Source organism: Diadema antillarum, unplaced genomic scaffold (genome assembly GCF_040938485.1).
Source record: "Diadema antillarum isolate AM-2024a unplaced genomic scaffold, OU_Dant_1.0 seq00002125_RagTag, whole genome shotgun sequence".
NCBI lineage: Eukaryota > Metazoa > Echinodermata > Echinoidea > Diadematoida > Diadematidae > Diadema > Diadema antillarum.
The window spans coordinates 40258-61809 of record NW_027272765.1 but is presented as its reverse complement, the minus strand read 5'-3'; the positions used below and the strand labels follow the sequence as shown (position 1 = coordinate 61809).

General features: G+C 40.6%; 1 protein-coding gene across 1 annotated transcript in view; it reads left to right on the top strand.

The window, feature by feature from the left end:
• Nucleotides 1–5455: 5455 nt before the first annotated feature.
• LOC139714000 (uncharacterized) overlaps nucleotides 5456–21552 on the top strand; it is a 55435-nt gene continuing 39338 nt past the window's right edge. The window contains exons 1-3 of the mRNA XM_071625725.1: nucleotides 5456–5565; nucleotides 6434–6462; nucleotides 17310–17421. Coding sequence (XP_071481826.1) covers nucleotides 5456–5565; nucleotides 6434–6462; nucleotides 17310–17421 — 251 coding nt within the window. The remainder of the gene's footprint in view (nucleotides 5566–6433; nucleotides 6463–17309; nucleotides 17422–21552) is intronic.

The window sequence follows — 21552 nt, the reverse complement described above, 5'->3', positions numbered from 1 at the left end:
TCTACAACTGGTTGTTGAATAGAACAGCTTGCAAGTTGTTCAATTTGTTGTGATTTCGTGTATCTCTCTGTTGAATTACCCAATGGACCGGGTGGCTTCTGTTGAGTTTTGATACACATCTACAGGTGCATTATGAGTCATATAAGCTTGGGCTTTGAGGCTGTGTGTGTGTGTGTGTGTCTAAAGTGAGCCTCTATTCAAGCAAATTCTGAATTACCCATACTCCGTCAAGAAAACAGGGTGATTTTACTCGAAGCAATAAAGAGTACCGTGCTGCTTCTGCTGCCATCCCCTTGCATGTTGCAGAGACTGTAATTGGTAAAATTGAATTCCACAAAAGGTATTGGTTGATACAGGGTGATGCTAGACACTGTTTAGAATTGTTGTCGCTCAATTTTAACAAAATTAATGTTGTGAAACAGTACGCTGACTGAGTTGTATAGTACAGTGTTCAAATGGATTAAGTAAACTCCCAAGCAAATGAGAATCATGCATGTCACCAAGGCATATAATATACAAACAAATGTCATCAAGCTTCTAAATTATCATCTATATAGGACGTTTTAGCGGCGCATTAAAAACGCGTATTGTAGTCCGCTCAATTTTTACCGTTCAATATCAGAGCATATTGAACGAAACGCATAGGCCAACGTATTAATTCGCCATAGGCTACCGTTGGTACTTGCCGTTCAAGATCACACCATATTCAATTCTGTCTTTGTCTATTGCGCGAGCGCTTGCTGAATGCGCAAACGCTTGCTACTAGTGCGCATCATTTTGATACAATTCACAAGTGCGATATATATTGCCGAAGCATCTCTAGCTGTTTTCAAAACATAACTTCTAAAGAATCTCTTGAAATCAGAGTCGGAGTTGTTTGTGCTGAAATTAAGTCAAGCAGTATTGAATTTTTTTCTCTTTCGTTTTTGTTTTTTTGTTTTTGTTTTTGTTTTGTTTTTTCACTTGGCTATATGGGAAATTCCCACTTAGACTGATTTTCTCCATATGTGCGATCCTGCCTCATTGTAGACATAATAGTCTCCAATCATTTATCAGTCGCTGGCATAGCTGGATACCTGAAGGTGAGAAGTCATAAAAACCCTGATCAAGATAACCCCTGCTATAAGGTAGGCCTAATACCTTGTACTGGTATAGTGCATGCAACATGCTGTAGGCCTATACACAAGAGCCTGCTGTATCCTAAAGGCATTGTTCAGTAATATTTCCAGTTTGGAAAAAGAACGATTTAATCTGCACTTTACAGTTCCATATGCTGTTTAGTATCTCTGATATTGTGTAAGATAAGTTAAGGGGGATGGTTAAATGTGATTATTTACTGGTTCAGAAGGAATGCTTATCTGAGTGACTGTATTTTCAATTCTCAATTTTACCCCCAGACTTTAGAAATACATTATATCATGTCAGAAATATATCAATGTAGCATGGTGATATCTGTTCTTATATTCATTTTGGGTATCTCGGCCATTTCAAAACCAATTTTCATCAAATGAAATTTGAATTCCTCTTCGAATTGTATGCGCTTTGATATTTCATGAGTGGTTTCTAATTATCTTGTATCAAATTTAAAATCTGAATCTCCCATCCCAACCACAACTATCCCTTTAAAGTGTAGACGAAAGACAAATGCCTCCCTCTTTGTTCAGTGCCTAAGAAGAATGCGTGTCCAAGATGCAGTGGTCAGTTCAAGCCAGGAGTGGTCAGATCCTTTTGTTATGGTCCAGTGTCTGTCTCAGGGATCCCAGCTACAGACAGAGCGGTTATGACATCATCCTATACTCTGTCTGAAGGTAGTCTCTGAATGTAGACCCCATCGAACTGTTCGCTGCTTACACTCTAGAAGTGTTCCTACCTGTGCGAGTGTGAAGTTCTGCTGCCTTTCTGGATGCCATTATGATCAAGGAGTTTTGTATTCAAGGAGTTGGAAGGGAGCGGCCCCTTCTTTTGTGCGCTGCTAATTTGGCAATTTTTAGTCTCCCCACTCCCACAAACAGAAGGCAGCTTCCGCAATGGTCTTTTTACTGTGTGTCGAATGTAAAGCGAGGACCGCCCCCGCGATTATTACAGACTTGCAGTTTGAATGAGGAATCCATTTTCTATAAAGCAAAGTAGTATATTAGTAAAGGCACATTTTGGTGGTGTTATATCCCAGTATAGACATTTGTGACATTTAAAGGTGTGGTCTCCCCTCTACTGCAGAGGTAATTTCCACAGGTGGAACTTTGCATGGCCACTGTTCCACAAGCGATCTGTTCAAACAGGTAATCGTGCAATCATATACACACAGAAATAAGCATGTGGGACTAGCATAAGCTCAATTTCAATAATTAGTAATTTAACACTCGTTTTTGAGGATTGCCAAACTTGCTTGAAATGTTGCTGCCTTTCTGCACACAAAACAGATGTCTGCATTGGAAGACTAAGTAATTACGCCTGTCTGGGTAATTGACACTAGCAGACTTTTAACAATGCAGAGTTTGGGCCTTATACCAAACCATCAGGAAGTGATCTGCACATTGAATAGGCTGAATACAGGAGGCAGAGATAATAAGGTATAAGAGGAAATGGTTTGGGAAGGAAGGGGTGGGGTGGAAGGGGGGATGTTGGGAGAAAGAAGAAGAGAAATGAGAGATAAAAGGACGGTGCATATCATGTCTTTCTCTTCTTGTTTCTTGGTCGTCTGCTGATAAGCCCGAAACATAAGTCGGCGTTACATCATCAAAGCAAGCCACACAAAGGTACTGTGTAGACAGATACTCCTCATTCTCTTGCACAGCCATTCTTTACAGAGAGACCTAACTTCGTGTAGGTCTTGGCGCGGTACAATGGAGTCGTTATCTCCTCTTTATGGAGCGAGACTTGCAAACTCATTTCTGGAACATGCGTTGACTCTGTGTGGCAATCCTTCGTCGCTGGGAGTGATACGTCAGAATTGGATCGAGGCAAAGTCATTTCATCGGGCAAATTAATGTTAGGATAATGATATCATTTATTCAAATCAATCTCATAGATTATGCATCAGCATCGCCAATCTTTTGACGTGCATCAGCGAAATGCAGCCTACATTTATTGTATGCTGATTGAAATGCAGGCTTTACTTCGTGCTATGGTGTGTGATGCTTATTTGCAGAATTTATCTTCAACAAGTGGCAGCTAGCTCAAGTTTCCAGTATAGATTTTTTGTTCATCTAATTTAAGCAGAAGTAACTCTTATGCACAAAATGTAGTCCCACATATTGCAATCTTTTGTCTGCGGCAAATCAACCAAAATCCCAGAAGATCTGAGGATATTATTTACCACTTATGGATAATCACTGCAAAACTGTAATTCTGAAGTATTTGTTGATGCCTGAGCCTCGAGGAAAGAGGGATAAATTTGTAGCATTGAGGTTTACCGACAACAAGAATTACTTAGTGAACTAGACAGAAATAGTTTTACTGGGGGTGGAATTTTTGAACAATTTTAAACCATAAGACCATGCTATATACTGCTGCCCTGTGGGTGAATTATTGATGTATTTTTACCTTATGTGTGCCTGTGATAGAATGATGTAGATTCCATATATTTCAGTAGCATAATACCTTGTTTACTGAGACTTGCGTTTGTGGGACAAAGTTTGCTTGCGGTTATCTCAGCCACTGCGAATCTTATCTTATTTCTTTTTAAGAAGTAAAGCAGACAGCATCCCTCCACGTTGGGTAGGGATGTGCTCTGCAGTTGTGATGATGTGAGTGGCCGAATTGTGGCCTGATGTCAATTCTGCAGGTATCGGTCAACTTGTGAAATGAGTGAAAGTGAAAAAGTGTCGCGAAATAAATGGTTGACACTAGGGCCATTCTCATTGCTGGTAAAAACTGGCGATATTAGAAAAATCGCGAAGTTACGGTGAAAGTTGCCGAGCAATTCTCACTAAACGATCGCCCGAAAAATCGCAAGACGAAGTGCGATTTTTCTAACTTCGAGCGAAACTTCGCAAGGAGTTTTGCAATGAGAACGCACGCAGCAGGAATATCACGATATTACTCACGTGACTTCCGTATCCGCTTGATCCCAAACAAAGGCCAAGCACGCGATTGGAGTAAACTGGGCATGCTCAGTACGTCATGAAAGATCGCAATTGTTGCCACCGGAGCTAACTTCGCAATGTTTACCTGCCAATGTGGACACAAAGGTAAAACATCGCGAGTTTTCATATCGCGATTTTTTGCAATGAGAATGGCCCTATTGTGAGAAAATGTTTGTTTGAGGCATATTTTTGTGCCAGCTAATGAATATGCTTACTGGCTTTTCCCTTTGAAGAGGGGGGGGGGGGTGAAAGGGGTAGAGAAGGTGAAGGGAGGGAAATGAATGGGAGGGGGTTGGATGGAGTTATACAAATACTGTAAGTGGTGATATGATAATGTGTGTTGTGCCTTTAATGATATGACACATATGGTTCATTTGCTCATTACAAATAGCCATCCATAAAAGAAAATTGCCAATGAATGTATGGCATTGGACAGTATCCATATATATTCATTAAAACTCAAACCTCCAGGAAAAGTCAATGTGTAAACCTCTGTGAGCATCTTTACCAGTGGTTTCACTTTCCTTCCTCAGCACAATATTGAAGAGTTACAAAACAAAATTTTATAATATCTTTCTCCTTTCCATCATATGAGAGCAAGCACATCAAATGTTTGTGGAAGCAAGATGGTGTGAAGGTCTATACTTGGACAAGGACAATTGGAATGAATAGGAATAATCATGCGGAATTTTAAAGCACACCAGATCTGGCTTGTAGGCTACCTCCTGAGCTTGCTACTTTTCATGAAATGTGCATGCAACCTTGTTTGGGGAAACTCAGCATTTGCTTCTGTTCTACCTCTCCGTAGACAGACGTATTAAACATAATGGGCATTTTTTTGCACCCAGTGGCAACATTCTGTCTATACTTCTTCTGTACTTACAAGGATGAGATCCTATTAACATTCTCTCTTGGGAGCTTTCTGTAATTGCAAAAGAAATCCAGTGTTAGACAGACAGAAAGAGAGGGAGAGAGAGGGCGAGGAAAGAGTTGGCTTTTGTTTCGTTCACAATCTATCTCAGGAACTGTGCGATGATGGTGTGGGAGTATTATGTATGATTGTCCCTATACTTTCTTACTGCTTGCCTTGTGGGTGGGTTGAACATTTTCGCGGACAGCTCTGTATTAGAGGAACAGGCAGCCTTCAGTATGTAAAATGCACAGGCTTTGTCTGTCAGTATGCTATGAGTGCTCTACACACTGTACTATGCATCAGGATAGAGAGAGAGTTGAGGGGGGGGGGGGGGGCAGAAGAGAAGGAAAAAGGGCATGTGGTAAGGTTACCCGTCCTTCTCATGTCACATACACTCATAGACTATGATACAGGAACGATTTTTTCTTCTCTCCGGCCGGCCTATTCGTCAAGCCACATGGCGCTTGCTGCTGGTACCACCTCTACTATGTGTTCCAGCTCTTTCTCCCGCAACCGGCTATCAAAGCCAACACACTTTTCAGCCAGCAAACGACCAGAGCCGAGCCAGTCAGCGAGCCTGCCAGTGCCAATTGGGGCCGGTGTACAATTGATCATCACTTGTGCCCCCCCCCCCCCCCAATACCACGACCACCACCAGCAGCCCTGCTGTACAACTACAATTAGGTGCAGTGCTGACTGACCACTGGCAAAAAATAGGTAACTTGGCACAGGACCAAGTCAAGCATTTTTCTGCCCTCATGCAGTTGAGCTTGACAATCATGAATGACTAGCCGAGCGAAGCACTCCCTCCAGAGTTCGAGAGAGTTCAGTTGGGAGCACAGAGAGAGAGAGAGAGAGAGAGGAGAGAGGAGGAGAGAAAGAAGGAGAGAGAGGGAGAGAGAGATCAAGTAACGGTGAGCAACTCGCATGACGTGACGCGAGGATGCCGGCACTGCGGTACGGCTGGCTTGACAGGAGCTACCTATACCTGCTTGAGGGTGCATGTGATACAAAGGACATGCCGCAGCCTATGGAAACTTCCTCCGCAGTGCAGTGTGCAATGCAAGTGTTCTCTATCTCTCTCTCGAGCCACATGCATGTGGTGTATGTGATAAGCATGCATGCATGCGCGATGCTCGTTCTCTCTCTCTTCATGAGCAGTCGCGCTCGCTATGTACGCTGGGAGATCGACAGAACGAGAGAGGGGGAGAGTAAGCTCAGCTGTTAGAGAACTCTGTATTATACTCTGCTGCCGTAGATTACATGCATGGGAGGTGGTATACGGTACCGGCCGACGTGCATTGCGTACAACAAGATGGGGAAGATGGAACTACATTTGTCCCGAGTGGACGGACCAGTGGACGGATGGATGGACGGTGGGACGACTAAACGGAGGAAGATAAATGTGATTAAAACATTTCTCCTGCCTTAGTAGTCGTGGACAGTGGGCCGTTACTGCTTCAGGTAAGCATGCTGTCCACAGATTTGCATTGGAAGTTTTGCAGCATAGGCCTTCACGTAGCATACACCTAGTATGCAGACAACATGTCGGCTATGATTGTACAGCTATTCATATACTCGTGTGTGCCATCAGATTTCTTCTTTTTTTTGTGCGTTCATGAAAGTACCTTTACCTCTTTTTCTTACGGGGGGGGGGGGGGGGGGGGGGGAGTAAACATTAACTTCTAACCTATCCATACTTTTTTTTCTTTGTCTTGAATTTTTCTTTTCTTGTCTTTTTTCAAACCTGAAAAGATTTCAGTCATAAATATGGTAATCACTGTTCCAGATCATTCTACTAAAATTTGTGAGATGAGGAGCGCCTTCCCTGCCAAAGATTATATTTTCTAACGGTAGACTAACTTCATTTTTTAGCATATATATCATATTCCTTTGTTAAGAGTGTGAGTGTGTGTTTTTTGTGTAGGGGTCAAAGGTCAGTGAAGCCAACAATGGTGTACAAAGGAGGAAATATTGTTTGTTTGTGTAGTGCCTCTTTTGCCGAAATTGTATTGTGCCGTTGCAGTTCAAGCATGTCAATTGAGTATGAGAGAGAGAGAGAGAGAAAGGAAGCATTGGAGAGGGCGAGAGAGCATGGTGTAATACAAAGTTTTTTGGCTTGCCTTAGGTCTGACACCATATATCAATGGTGCTCTTCATTAATAGCATTTATTGCAGTTCTACAGTACTAGCCCTCCCAAATCTTGATTCTTTCAAGAACTTTCAAGAACTACCATAGAATCTCTAGTGCAGAATGGAGTTTATGTGATAGACGCATCCAACACCAATCTCAGGCAGTTTATACAGTATATAATTACGTTGCCATAGAACAGACAAAGGCAACTAACAGACACAGTACTGATTCACAAAGAATCTAGATGTATCCTTGTATTTCTGGCTGCTTTACATCTGCATACTCTATTCTGTATTCTATTCCAATACCTGGGTAATCCCTTCTGTAGATTCAGTTCAGTTCAATGTGAGGAGGGATTTGGAAAAGAAAGACTACCCCACCTCCTCCTTTCCCTATGCAACTCAAGCAACCAAAAATCGAAAGTTGGAAATATGTTGTATATCAACCCTCTGCTGCATTGTAGATAAACCAACACATGTTTCCGTGTGGGTGTGGGTGTGAGCATACATGTTGTAACATGTCTAATCTAGCTCGCACCATTATACTGCTGTCTGTGGTGCATTGAAAACTTTGCGTATGTGAAGGGGAAGTGGGAGCTTGAATTTTCAATCGTTCCCATAATTCTTTCAACAACAAGAAAAATAATAATATTCGTCATTGGTGATTGGGCAGTGCCGTCTTTTGCACATTTAGTGTTTAACTCCTTCAATCCAATCAAATGTTACCCCTTCCAAACACTACGACACCCCTTCCCAGCCACCCTCTCCCCTAAAGAAAAAAAAAAGAGACAGCCCCATGCCCCACCCGTGAGTTTCTCTGTAAACGAAGCCATTTTGTTTGTTTGTTCGTTTTTCTTTGTACTCGACATGAAAGTTAAATTGCCCAGGTTTGTATGCCTGAGATGTCTTTCTATATCCGTTGAACTTGTATATTGTTCAATGTGTTATAAGTCAAATGCCCAGTTAATGTAGTTAGACAGACTACACAATAAGTATTTTTATCTTCTTTTTCTTTTCTTTTTCTTTTTGTAAAGGGGAGCTATTTGGAAGCATTTTTTTTTTCTTTGGTGCAATCTTATGCTGTGGAAATTGAATTTAATATCTGAAATGATACCAACTGTCGGCAGTCTTGAATTAAGAAGTGAATTTGTATGGAATTGTGTCGAGGGAATTGTGTAATATTTGGAACTAAGTGAATATCATGACATAGCATGTGATGGGTAAATATGATACAACATGTGATATTTGCAAGTGGAGGTAGATTATTAAACATATGATGTGTGACAGATATAGGGTAGTACACATGTGACCTTTAGGGTAGATGTGAGGTTTGATAATTTATATTGGTTTGATAATTTATATTCCTATCTATCTACAGTTGGATATGGTATACAGTACACTGTATGTATGCGATGCTTGCATCAAGAGCAAATATGATGTATGTGTGATAAATGCACTCTGAGTTGGATAAAGAGTGTATTATTATTTTACTTTTTTATTTTTTTTTTTGCAGAAAACATGCAATACATAATCAATTACAAAGCTCAAAACAATCAATCAATACAATAACACAAAAATACCTAAACACTGAATGCACCTGACAGGCCTGCCAGGCATTTGGCAAGTTAACTACCCAGGTATATGCGATAGGTGCACCTGAAGGTGGATATTGCATTAATGGTGTGTGTGTGTGTGTGTGTGTGCAATGTGCATATCATTCATCCTGTAAGGCGAGTTCGCCAAACGACACGGCCTGAAGTGAACGCTGCACACAGGCACTTCGTGTCTGCCTGTGCGTGGGTGACAGAATGGGGTCACGAGGAATATGGCAGTTTTGGGGGGTTTTTTTCAACTCTGTGAGCAGTGTATATTCCTTCCTACAACATGCCTTGTTCTCTCTCTCCCGGCTTTTTCCTTTTATCTTTCTCATTCTCACAGTGTGTAATGCTTGGATCTCTTTTCCTCTCTCTTTCTTTGGAACCATCTTTCCCCTTCTCTATATCTTTCTCTTCCATATACCTTTCTCTTCCATATACCTTGAAACCACCTACAAATGGATATACTTTGTTAACTACCTAAGTACATTTTATTCTATCTCTCCTCCCTCTTCCTCTATATGTCCCCATCTTTTTCTCCGTATGTTTCTCTTTTCCCCTCACTATCTCTTGTTTTCTCTATGCCCCTCCTCAATATGTTTTTACGCAGTATACCTGCTCTACACGGCTCTTCAGACAATGTTGATTACTCCTGAGTACTGTAAGACACGATATATTTGCAGCATGAAATTCTAGCGTATTGGGGCCGATGGCCTTTTTCGCGGCATGAAATTTTCGCGAATCGCCACTGGCATTCAATTGGCATACAGTGTAGACAGGAACTTTCGAATCTTGGCGCTCGCGAAATTCGCGAAATTAAAATGCACGCGAACATTCCTAGTTTTACGGTATATTCCATCCCCCTTTTCTCATGCCACTTGGCTGTTTAACTTTCTCTTTTGTCTATGCATTCACTCTCACACTCACTCTCACACTATTTTCATGCCCTTTCTATATTTTCACTTTCGATTTGTATTCACCTTTTGACATTTTGTACGGCTATCTATTACTCTTCATATTTATCGTATTTATTCTGCCAGTAATTCAATTTGGCAATTCACTTTCACTTTTTCTTCATACTCACTCCTTCTGCACATCAGAGTAGGATTCGAATCAGTTTGAATAGGCATTTAAAGCTGATCAGACATCGTGTGCATTAATTTTGTGAGGTAACCTTAAAGAGATGTGTGATCAGTACTTGGACAGAAAAAAAAAAATGTTGATCTGTCCTGTACAGTGGTGCTGTATTGTAATGGTCATAGTTTTATATGCTTATTTCATGACTACCATAAAAGTGTAATTTTCAGTGCTTTTGATCATTGTAATGACATCCTCTTCATATTCTTCATTGCGTTACATCTGCCATCTTTTGTATTACATTGCATAGATCAGATGTAATTTTGCCAGTGCATATACGTTAATGTGTCAAAAATGTGTGACTCATTTCCAAAACCTCATGGCAAAAGGCAGGTTAATCAAATTAAACATAGGCCTATTCTATGAGAGATTTCCTCCTGATTAAAGAAGGAAATGAAATCCAGTTGATGTGCTATATCGCTAGTGGGGCGACAAAAGTTTGCAAGTATCTAAAAATAGTCAAATGTTCACGAGAGCGAAAAAACATCACAACCAAAGAGCTGTGTAGCAAACGGGAACTCTTTGCCTTTCCTTTGATGTGTGGTGGCTTCATTTTTGCAGTAAAACGGCTAGGACTTGGCTAGGACTTTTGGGACACCAACATTTGAGATGCAAGGTCTTGTCACCCCAGCGACGATATAAGGAACATACTATTTGAAGGTATTATTAGCTTCTTTATTCCCCACCCCTTTTTTGCCTAGAATTGTCATAACTCGCATAAAATTGTATGACTGCTTTCCAGCTTACAGAATTCATTCTGCGTTCATGGGGAACTTTCCTCCGGCATGAACATGGATACTGTAAATGTAGGAAGGTCATTTATAGATGGTCTGTGGAAATTTCGGGGAAAAATCAGACAATCCATCGGTATCCATTCAAAAGTTATCAATCATTTTTTTAAGGTTTCGTCAAATACCATATATATGTGACTCTCTGTCAATGGAAAGGCTACAAATTTTGTAATGTCACAATTATAGAAGGATATTGAGTAAGATATAAATTGAATTTTTTGGAAAGATTTTTCTAGAATATTCCATAGAGCACTTGACCTAGCTCCTCCAGAATTTTGCCTGAAGATATTTCAGTAACGGGTAAAGGAAATGTGTACTTGCGTGAGAGAAATATTAAGATTAATGAAACTCCGTTGTAGGCCTATTTTTTTTTTACCTTATTATAAAACTGTATCATTACAAATTGTGATCTTGAGCACATTTTTTAGCACAGGGAATTGATTTATAACCAAATATATAAAAACTCAGAATTTGTGAATACCATGTCCGACATTACTCACACTTTTGCAAAAGTGTTTCTCTGATCTTTCTGTATAAACTGAGTAAAAAATATGTTTTTGATATTTTTTTTTCCAGGGAAATTATTCCCTTTTTGCTTCTCCATCACTCAAGCATATTGTAGTCTTTAAACCGAATTAGTATAGGGTGTGTGTAAGCAGTTTCCCTGCTTGCTGGTCCCCCTGGGGGCCATATGTGTATAAAGCAGTTGAATAAATTCAAAGCTATATGATTGGTTATGGAACAGGTTTGAACAAAGCCTGGCTTGCTTTCTTGGAAGACAAGTACAAACGGTCCATTCAAAAGTTGCTCCGGTAGATGGATGGTTACCACTGCCGAAAAAGAAAAAAATTGTGACTCTACGGTACACGTGTGTGAGTGTGTGTGTGCTGACGCAACTGTGACTCCACTGGGTTGGAATTTTATGTGTTGGCTTTGCCAAAATGCAAACACACACACACACACACATTGTTCATTTTGCACCATCTGCTAGCAAAGGTTTGCATTTCCGTTCAAGTACAGCTTCCTTGTGACCATGAGTCTGTATAAGGTCAAAAGTTCAGAAAGCAGCATTGCTTTATCAAAGGGATAATTTTTTGGTTTATTCATGGTCCGTTAATCTGCGTTAATCTGCGTAGTCATTCTTCAACCATTTTTCCCCCCCTTTTTTTTTATTGATATCTGTGCTAATGCTTAGAGGTCTGATCATATTATATTCACTCTTTCCTATTAGAGGTATTCATTCCAGCACATACATTGTAAATAATGTTTCCAGACTAGATGCTGATTTGAGACAGATAAAGCTTGAGAGCCACATATTCTGTTGATTTTTTTTCCTGAAATCATAACTTGATTTCTTCAAATAATCAAATTACAAAACAATCATGATTTATAACCAAATACATTGTATTACAATTGCATCTTCCACCATGTAAATTCACAACATTAAGGGTAATTATATGCCATAGCTTAAGAAAATAATGACAAAAAAATACAACATACCTAGCGTTAGATATTTTGCATTTCAAAAACGAAAAAGGAAAATGAAACAACCAAACAAATTAGGCCTTAGTTTAAAATAGGGACAGAATCATTTGTTGAAATAATTGACTTAGCTTTGTTTGATAGAAGTTAGGAACATGGCTTCATTCAGTCATTGAATGCATCCCCATGAAAGACTAATGCAGATATTCTGTGGAATTCATGACACACAATCAACCCTAAATCCTTTACAATTTTTAGGAGGGGGGGGGGGGGACGGGATAGAAGGTAGCTTTATTTGAGCGTCCTCACTCTGCCCTTGGCTACAGACAAGATATTGCCATCCAGGCATGAATTTACCATGAATGTTGTGATTGACGGGCTATAGACAGAAAGGTCATTGTCGGAGCGCTTTTCATGTGCAGCCATGGGGACGGTGGTTTCTGCTCTGTGTAGCCGCTGTGGCTTCGGCAGCCAGTGTCAATGACCTCCAGCACCAGCGTGCGGTGTCTGTACGACTCTTCATTTCATTTCATGTCGTGTCGCCTGTCTCTCTCTTCTTCTTTCTCTCCCTCCCTCTCTCTCTCTCTTATCTCTTTCTCTTTCTTTCTCTCTCTCTCTCGGCTCTCGTGGCCGAACGGGCTCATCGAAACATGCGGGTTGTGGAGGGTTCGCGAGAATTCGTGCCGGCATGTCTTAACAATCCCCAATGGTGTCTGCGTTGGTCTGCGTCGGTTTGTGTCGGTCGCCAGTCGACAGCACTTTCTGAGAATTCGGTCGCGGTGTATTGTGCGAATCGGGTTCTGTCATTGTCATGTTGTCTTCGATGAAATATCAGTCGGCGTCCTTTATGAACAGCCGTTTCATCCGAGTCGGCTTTGTGGTCCTCTAATAAGAATGATAGTGAGTTAGAGATGGTATTCTTTCTTATGTCTCCTCCGTTTGATATTTCATGGACATGAAGGTGATACTTTGACTACTGGTGCAAAGATCTACCGTTTGGGTGTTCCACGAAACCGTCCTTGTGGATCCCTTCCGATACATGTTCAGAGCATTATGCACTTCCCTGTAACTTGAAGGTCCACAAGGAAAGTTTTCCGAAATACTCTTTACAAGTTGATTTCAATTTTAGGGAGGAGGATTTTTCCCCTGTTTAAGACAATTTCAATGAGGCTTTATTTTGGAATGACAGCAATGAATGTCTTCGACAAGCCCCAGCCTAAGATTGTTGGCTGTAGTAGTTGATGCGTTAAATTGGAGAGCTCCTGCATCTCCCCCCCCCCCCCCCACACACACACACACACACGCAAACTGTGGGTGATGCCATTCCCCATTTAATGCTGATGTGGACCATACACCTCCTTGTGTGTTGCAAAGTATATGCCTTTGTGTGAGTACCTGTGTGTGTGTGGGTGGAAAAAGTTTGTTGACATTTCCTAGAAAACAAAAATACATCTTTTTTCTTCCAACTTTTTTTTCCTCTCTTTCCTTTTCTGGATCCCCTGCAGGGGAAGAGAAAGGTCAAGGTGCAATTTGAGATGATTTGAACACATGTCACCAGAGAAGTCACAGCAGTAATGTGACTGAGCTGTCATATCTGCTTGATTCTGCAGGAGGCTTAATATCCTGAAAGAAAAAAAAATGAAGAAATGTCTCTTCATGTCCGTCTGGCGAGAATATGGCAAAGAGAGACCCCGAGTGTGGAATCATGTTTGTCTGTAGGGATGTGTTAAAATATAGAAGGTGAATCTCTACCAATTGGTGTGGGGAACCCTCCCTGATTTCGATGCGTGTATGTCAGCAGCGCTGTTGTGGGTAGAGACAACAAACGAACAAAAGACGAAGCAGTATATTAAACGCATTAAATGTTTCTCTCTTTTTGTTTTTGTTTTTGTTTGTTTTTTTGCCTTTTCTGGCAGGAAGAAAAGAAGTATCGATACTGTGCAAGACACTTGTTATGGGCATTGATTTGAAATGGGCAAAACAAAGGGGCGAAAAGGCAAAAGGTGCAACTTGTGTTACTTGTTCATAATGTTACACTACCCTTATATTTCATTACCCCATTAGTCGGATTAGTTGAAATTTAAGAAGCACTGTGTGGGAAAAGATTTTATTATGTCTGCATGACTTTATGTTCACCATATACATCATTCAGATCTGCATTTTTTTCCCCTGATAGATTTCCTTCACACATATGGTTTGTAAATTGAAAGCATGCATTGAGATCTCAGATTCATGATTTGAGTAATTCAAGTAAATGTGAAAACTCAGAACTCGAAGGGTGGCTAGTAGTTTAATAGTATTGTCATACTTAAAAGACACTGTGTGATTAAGTTCAAATCCATGACCCCCATTCCCCTCCCCCCCCCCCCAAAAAAAAAGAGAAAAATATGCCAAAGTTTTGATAGTTATGCTCTCAGATTTGTCATTGTTTATTTTAAATGCACATAACATTTTTTTTTTTCAACCGTAATCATTTTCTCATGTATTCATACTTAGGCCTACCCAATATCAGAGAATCTCTGAAAGCATGCATTTCAAGATTTCACTGTTTTGTTTTGCTTTGTTGTTTTCATACTTGAAACATTGTTGAACAGTGCCCTCAAAAAAAAATATGTGTCCTTTGTTCTTGGCACATGACCAAATTAAACACCTACTTATGATTTGATAACCCTCCTCAAAACTAGGTCAAGTACAATGATATGCTCACAGTGCTCTTCCGTCATATGGGAATAGTCAATAAAGGGACTGGAGTACTGCTCTAGCCATACAGAAGTCGTACTCCATGTGACACTCGCTGAATGCATGCCCTGCATTGTTGACAGGTTTACACGAGTTGATTTCTCTCAAGTTTGGATCATTTGAATTGGGATAAGAAAGAGATCATGAGACCAGAAGAGTGTGTGTTTGTTTGTATGTTTGTTTGTTTTTGTTTTTTTTTTTATTTTTTTTTTTTTTTTGTTTTTTTGTTTTTTTTGGGGGGGTGTTTTTTTGTGTTTTTTTAAGAGGAAAAGGAGAGTGAGGGGGGTAAAAGGGGGACACATGAACTTCATTCAGTCTTCCCCCTCGGTTTGTTAATTCATTTCCTCTGTTGTCACTAATTTCCTCATCTGCTCCTGGATTTTATTGTTTCCAGAATTTACACAAGTGACACTTAATTCATGGGATTTATTTTTCCCCTTTGTGAATAGAGAAAATGATAACTCTTTGAGATGATTTGGAGATGTCTGTGTACCATATGCTAATTGTTCTATGCTCACACCAAATAGTACAGTCAACAAAAAGAAAAAAAAATCTCTCGTACTATTCGTTCCCCCATTTATAAGAAATAAAAGAGAAATCTATAAAGATTACCCAGCCATTGCAACATTCAGCAAAGGGTGAATAACAAAATTCTGAGTCAATGAAATTTGAAAGCCTAGAGGGGAGCCATGCTATTTTTCTCTCTTTATCTCTTTGTTTTATTTACACACACACACACATGCATCCTCCATGCACACATAAACCCCTGAAACAATTCCTTATGAATAGGACAACCTTACCCCCCCCCCCCCTCCCAATCTTCCTAGAAAAAGATAAATGCTGTGGCCAGTGCTGTGGCCAGTGCACAGCATTGTGTGGACTGAGGTTATTTAAGAATTTCCAGAAATGCATTTTCCCCCATTACCTGGCACACATCTCTATGTTAATGAATCACCCAAGCCACCGGAATTTCAGCCGACCTCAATCCATATAGTAAACACCCTTGGGGTGGCTTTTGGTGCTCTATTGGACCTACACTTGCCCAATATCATCACCCCACCCTTTTTTTCCTCAAAGTCCTTGACCTAGTCATCCAGTAATAGGAGGGCATGCACACGCTCCAGTTTGTTCTTTGTTTTTCTGTGCTTTGAAGCCACCATAGCTTTGTGTGGGCCATACAGCCACAGCCAACAGATGACCTGAAGTTCACTCAAATGAGGTCAAATCCCGTCTGCGAGCGAGCGATGCGTGTGCAAAAGAGGGAGCTATAGCAGCAGCGGGCCAGTGTAGGTGGTGGTTAGAGGGAGAGAGAGAGAGGGAGAGGAGAAATGCTAGATGGCGGAGTAAACGGATCTGGACAGAACTGGCTTTTTCTTGTCCGTCCCTGCCTCTGCAGAGTACAGGGCAGCTAGCGTTCACACGTGGAGAGTTACCCTCCCTTGTGGCGGAGGCAACAAGACTTGCCATATAGCATGATCGGTCAGCCCGTGTACTCCTGCCAGCAACAATTTGAAAAGCGTTGTCACCGAATTTTTTGTCAGGCCCAAAGGGCGGGACAATCGAGTTGAACTGGGATATCGCAGGCTGCCTGTGTTTAATGATGTGAGATTGATGGTTAGCCTTTCCAACCAGCTTGATTGCTTGTTACTCTCCTTTATTTCAAACTTACTTGTCATGCTGGCTCTTTGTCGTTGTCCATCTTTCACCTGTATATGAAGTCTAACACCCGTCAACCTCAAATGCCTAGCGTTGCTGAGTTAAAGGGAAAGATCAGTCTCTGGCTGGTGGTTTGCCTTTGAGATGAAATCCTCATGCAAATATGAATCAAAGTGAATTCTACAATGTAATAAAATCTGCAGTTTAAAGCAAAAAAAAAAAAAAGGATCAGATTTTTAGATCCCATTAACCCGTTGAGGATGGTTTGATTTTGCTACAACACGCATTTCCCATAGACACTTGCCCGAGTATACTCGGGACTCGTCCTCAACGGGTTAACACACACACACACAAAAAGAAAAAAACCAGTTGAAATATGACAAGCCATCTAATCTTTAACTTTCTCTCCCTCTTGCAATACAAATTACCACTTTGATATGGTCCTTCTAAGGGGGTCAGTCAAACTACTTTTGTATGATGATGAATATGATGATGAGAATCATAGATATAAAGCTGAGATTTTTTCGTCATGTTGGCCTAATTATTGTAAGCCAATCTTTTTAAGCTTGGGGTAATATTTCATTAAAACACTAGTCTTCACTGACTATTAAATCTACTGTCTACTGTCTACTTCTGCTATTTCTTTTCATGACAAATTGATTCAAAATGAAAATAGAAAAAAATGAAAAAATTTGAGAATAGACATACACCATAAATTCAGTTACAGATCTGAAAGTTTATGAAACCTTTTTTGTCATGTTTTCTCTCTCCTCTTCAGGATTAAAAAAAGTCGGGGAGAAGCTTGGCCTTCGTCTCCTAGCCCCACGGAAGAAGATCACCGTGCTTCTGATCGGCAACCATTCGGCTGGAAAAAGCTCCTTCGTCAACTGGTAAGATGGGGATCGTTATAGTACCGAAGAGATGATATCACTGTCTTTTGTTATACCCTTGTAGCCTATATAAATGCTGGTTCCAAACAGGATATCCTTGCACAAGGCTTCGGACAGTGGGTTGGAACCGGGTGTTAGCATCATAGTGTAGCAACCGTTGTGGGCTATGTGACGTTGTGTGGATATAGAACCAGTTCCCAATGATTGTGAATGGCTGTGGTGCCACCCTTCGTTGCTCTACTTTGGTCCCCCACGGTCCCCATGGAAAATTCCACTTGTGATTCCACATTCCCTGCTTGATAACCAATGGGATATCAATTTCAATTTTGATTTATTTATGTATTCATTAATCTGTTCATGAGGGCAACTTTTCATGCTTATCATATTTATATATATTCACTTACAATTACACATTCATTGCGCATTATACAGGTCTAAATAAGTGAATACATGCATACTTGAATTTAAGATTCTTGCAACTGAAGACAGGGTTTCATGCATTTCATGTTAAAAAAAAAAGCATTGTAGTTCATGAAGAAATGCATTGAAACTATGATCATCCCAATGCATAATTCATGCAATGCAGTAATATGGTAGGGTAGGATTGCTTTTAGAACAATGGCAAATTTGAACTGTGCCTTCAATTTCGCTGTGTGCCATCTTTCCCTTTATCTTTGTATATATCTGAAGCCATCCCCTGCCGTACATCGACTGCTTCTCCTGCAATGGTTTGCATATAAGATTAGATGAGTCATCGGCAGATATGGAATGACCCGATTTCTCTTTGGAGCCCCCCATCTCCCGTTTTCTGCCTACGAGGGCTACAACCTTTAATGAGTTTTGTCCAGCAAACGAGTGACCAGAGAGTCTTGTCTTGTACAAAGAGTGACCGCTGGCAGCAAGCGTTGATTAATAACGTTTGATCTATGCAACCCTCATCACAAACCATATTGCATAACGCTTAAATAGCGTGATGGATTGCAGAGTTGTCTCTGATCAATTTTTTTCCCCCTTACCCAAGCATGATAGTTTGATATTTTTAGCAGCCTGGAGTTGGCTTGCAAGCTACAATAGCTTAAAACAGGATGGCCGTGTGAGTTTGAAAATTCTCAAAACTTAATGTGAGGGTGTGTAGCATACAGTTATATAACATTTGCTCCTGCGACAATTACTCCCATGATGTATGTGCAAGCTAAGCCAAACATAAAACCTACCAACAAGCATAATGCTAACCCTAATCCTAATCCTCACATCAAACTAAACCTAAAACCCTATCACAACCCTAACCCTTACAAGTCCTTGGAGAAAATAAGACCGCAGCAATTTTCGATGGAGCAAATGTCGTGTCACTGCAGCATACAAGGAAAAGACAGGATTCATTTACTTGTGCAAATCACCTACATGCCACTACACACAAGAATCCAATGTTTGTTAACTTTTGAGGATACTGTTATCTTCTCTACACTTGCACGCTGACAATACTCATTTTTTATTAGCCTCGCTGCTTCCAAATCTTCTTCAGGATTATGATTGGCATGTGACGTATATTCCAAAGAAATGTATGAAATGATGCCGTGAAAGCAGAATTGCAATTGGGTAATTGCAAAAATGCAAAATATTGGCCAAAAGGGATGCAGACAGTATTGAAATCAAAGAACATGTCTGAACGTGGTTGCAACAAAGTGTTTTATAATAGATTACAAATTGGGTCATGATAGTGTCCATCAATGTACAGCTTGAGTATGAATCACATGCAGATTGGTTGGAAATTCTGCTGTTTGGGCGGGATTGATAATCACATAAGGTTCAACCTACCCATAATGCTGAATAGGGAGAACCTTTTTGGAATAAAAGTCTTGTACTATGATCGAAATTATTCTACACCTCTGATCTCAAAATACTCTAAAACAACTCATTGTCCAGGCAAATTGTGGTAGCTCAACCAGTTTCGATAAATACAAGCAAATTCCAGATGGTAGAAGATGAATTGAGCCCCTTTCGAATTGAGCCCCTTTCAGAGCTATGTTTTACCTTTAATAAGAAATTTGGTCACATTTGAATTTTGATCTCAAAATATTACAGCCCCTGAATAGTGTTGGAGACCAAGATATGATACGTACAGAACACGGTGCATTTGCGTTTACCTGGATGGTCAAAGGATTTTGAATGTGGCCAGAAGAAGGCAGATACACATGTGGGATCCTATACCTAGTTTAAGATGACAATGATTCTTGTTTGAATGCTTGATAATCATATCTAGGCTGATGGGAAATGCTGGACCCTTTTTTTTTTATTTTTGTAGTCTTGCAACACTTTACCCCAACTCACCAACTGGACTATATTTCTCCTGGTTGCCAGAGAACACAAAATGAAGTATGAAGATACCTTAAAAACAAACAAACAAACAAACAAACAGGCCAATGCTCATCATGTGATACGCCCCTACAGACATGCCTGGAAAGATGTTGTAAATTTGTCACCCACGCAGTTGAGTTTCACTTATTTGGAGGTATTGACATAAAACATTTTTCCTTGAGGTACAATGTAGCCATTGGAAATGAATCCCCACACGTGGCTATTCAGAACAACCTCTGGCCCAAATTCACGAAGGTGATACAATTGAAACCATGGTTTAAACCATGGACAATTTGTATGGAGCACCAAGTGTCGCATGGCCTATTTGGTTACAAAATCAGTCATTTCATCGACGAAGTGACCATTTCATTGACGAAATGGCTGATTTCGTAGTGAAATAAGCCATGCGACACTTGGCACTCCATACAAATTGTCCATGGTTTAAACTATGGTTTCAATTGTACCACCTTCATGAATTTGGGCCTATGTGTTTGATTTCTATTGAGATGTAATGTTAGCAATGGAAATTCTGCAAGGTTTTAACGACCAAACATCTGTCCAAGATGTCAACTCAAAATGGAGAAGGGACAAGTCGGGTTCCTACAATCTCTTATCCCAAAGATCTGTGCTCATCTCAATGTGGCATCAGCTGTAGTACAATGTCTATTTTGTCAATATTTCAGAAGCAATCCATCTACTTGAACCGGGTGATGGATAGACCCTCTGCTATGAAATCAGGTGTTGTATACACTACTGGTCCAGACTGGGTTTTGTAGGACCCTGTCTGACAATGTCGTCCAGGGTCATTGGACACTTGTCTGGATATTTCGTTTGCATTTGTTGAGGGCTAGGCTTCTGACCACCGTTCCAGAGTGGTGACTGATGGATTTGTGGGCTCCAGAGAAATTAGATCAGTGTATCATGAACGCAGCACCACTTTTTTGTTTGAATATCAAAAGGTGTACCTGGGGGGCGTGGGAGGAGAATAGAAAGCATTCCGTAGATGTCCGTGCACAGCAGGAATGTTTTGTTGCTCCTGTGTGACTAAAAGAAATGCCTTAGAGGTCAGGTTTTTATGTGTAAAAGAAAGACAGTACCATTATCTTCAATAATAAAATGAGATCACCTGATGATAGTGTGCATTCATCACATCTCATGTCCTCCCTGCATTGAAAAGAAGTAGATCATCATTTGCAAACATAGTTTGTTTGTTATTGTTTCTTTGTCACTGACTTCCTTCTACTTCTGCCACTAACGTCCAGTGGCTTGAACCTTCTGAGGCCAAAGACAGATGACCAATAAGGAGGGGAAGGTCAGCAAAGGTCAGTTTGATCTGTGACAAGAGTGTTTGCTGTGGCTAACATACACAAGCCTTGAATCCATCAAGACTGGAATGGTCAAGGATGGACGTGATTCCCAGGTCTTCACTGCCAGGTGACCGCAACTAACATTGGTCAGCAAGGGCTAGTCTTGCCGGCGAGCCCCCTTTTCATCTCCAGAAAGTGGCGTTAAGACCATTTCCTAAGTGACCCCAAGTCGCAGGAAGTGTTCAATACAAGCCAGTTGGAACTTCAGCACATTCTTGATCTACTGGTTATGTTCAATGTTCATTGATAATTTTGGACAAGAATCTGTAAGTAAAACAATATCCTGATGATATTTGGGAAGGGGTCTGTAATTTGCAGAATAAGACCAATGGATATGCTGGTTAGTTACCAATGAGCGTAGATGGCTAGATATAGTGTGTACTGTGCTATACTGCCCAGTGGTCAGTTC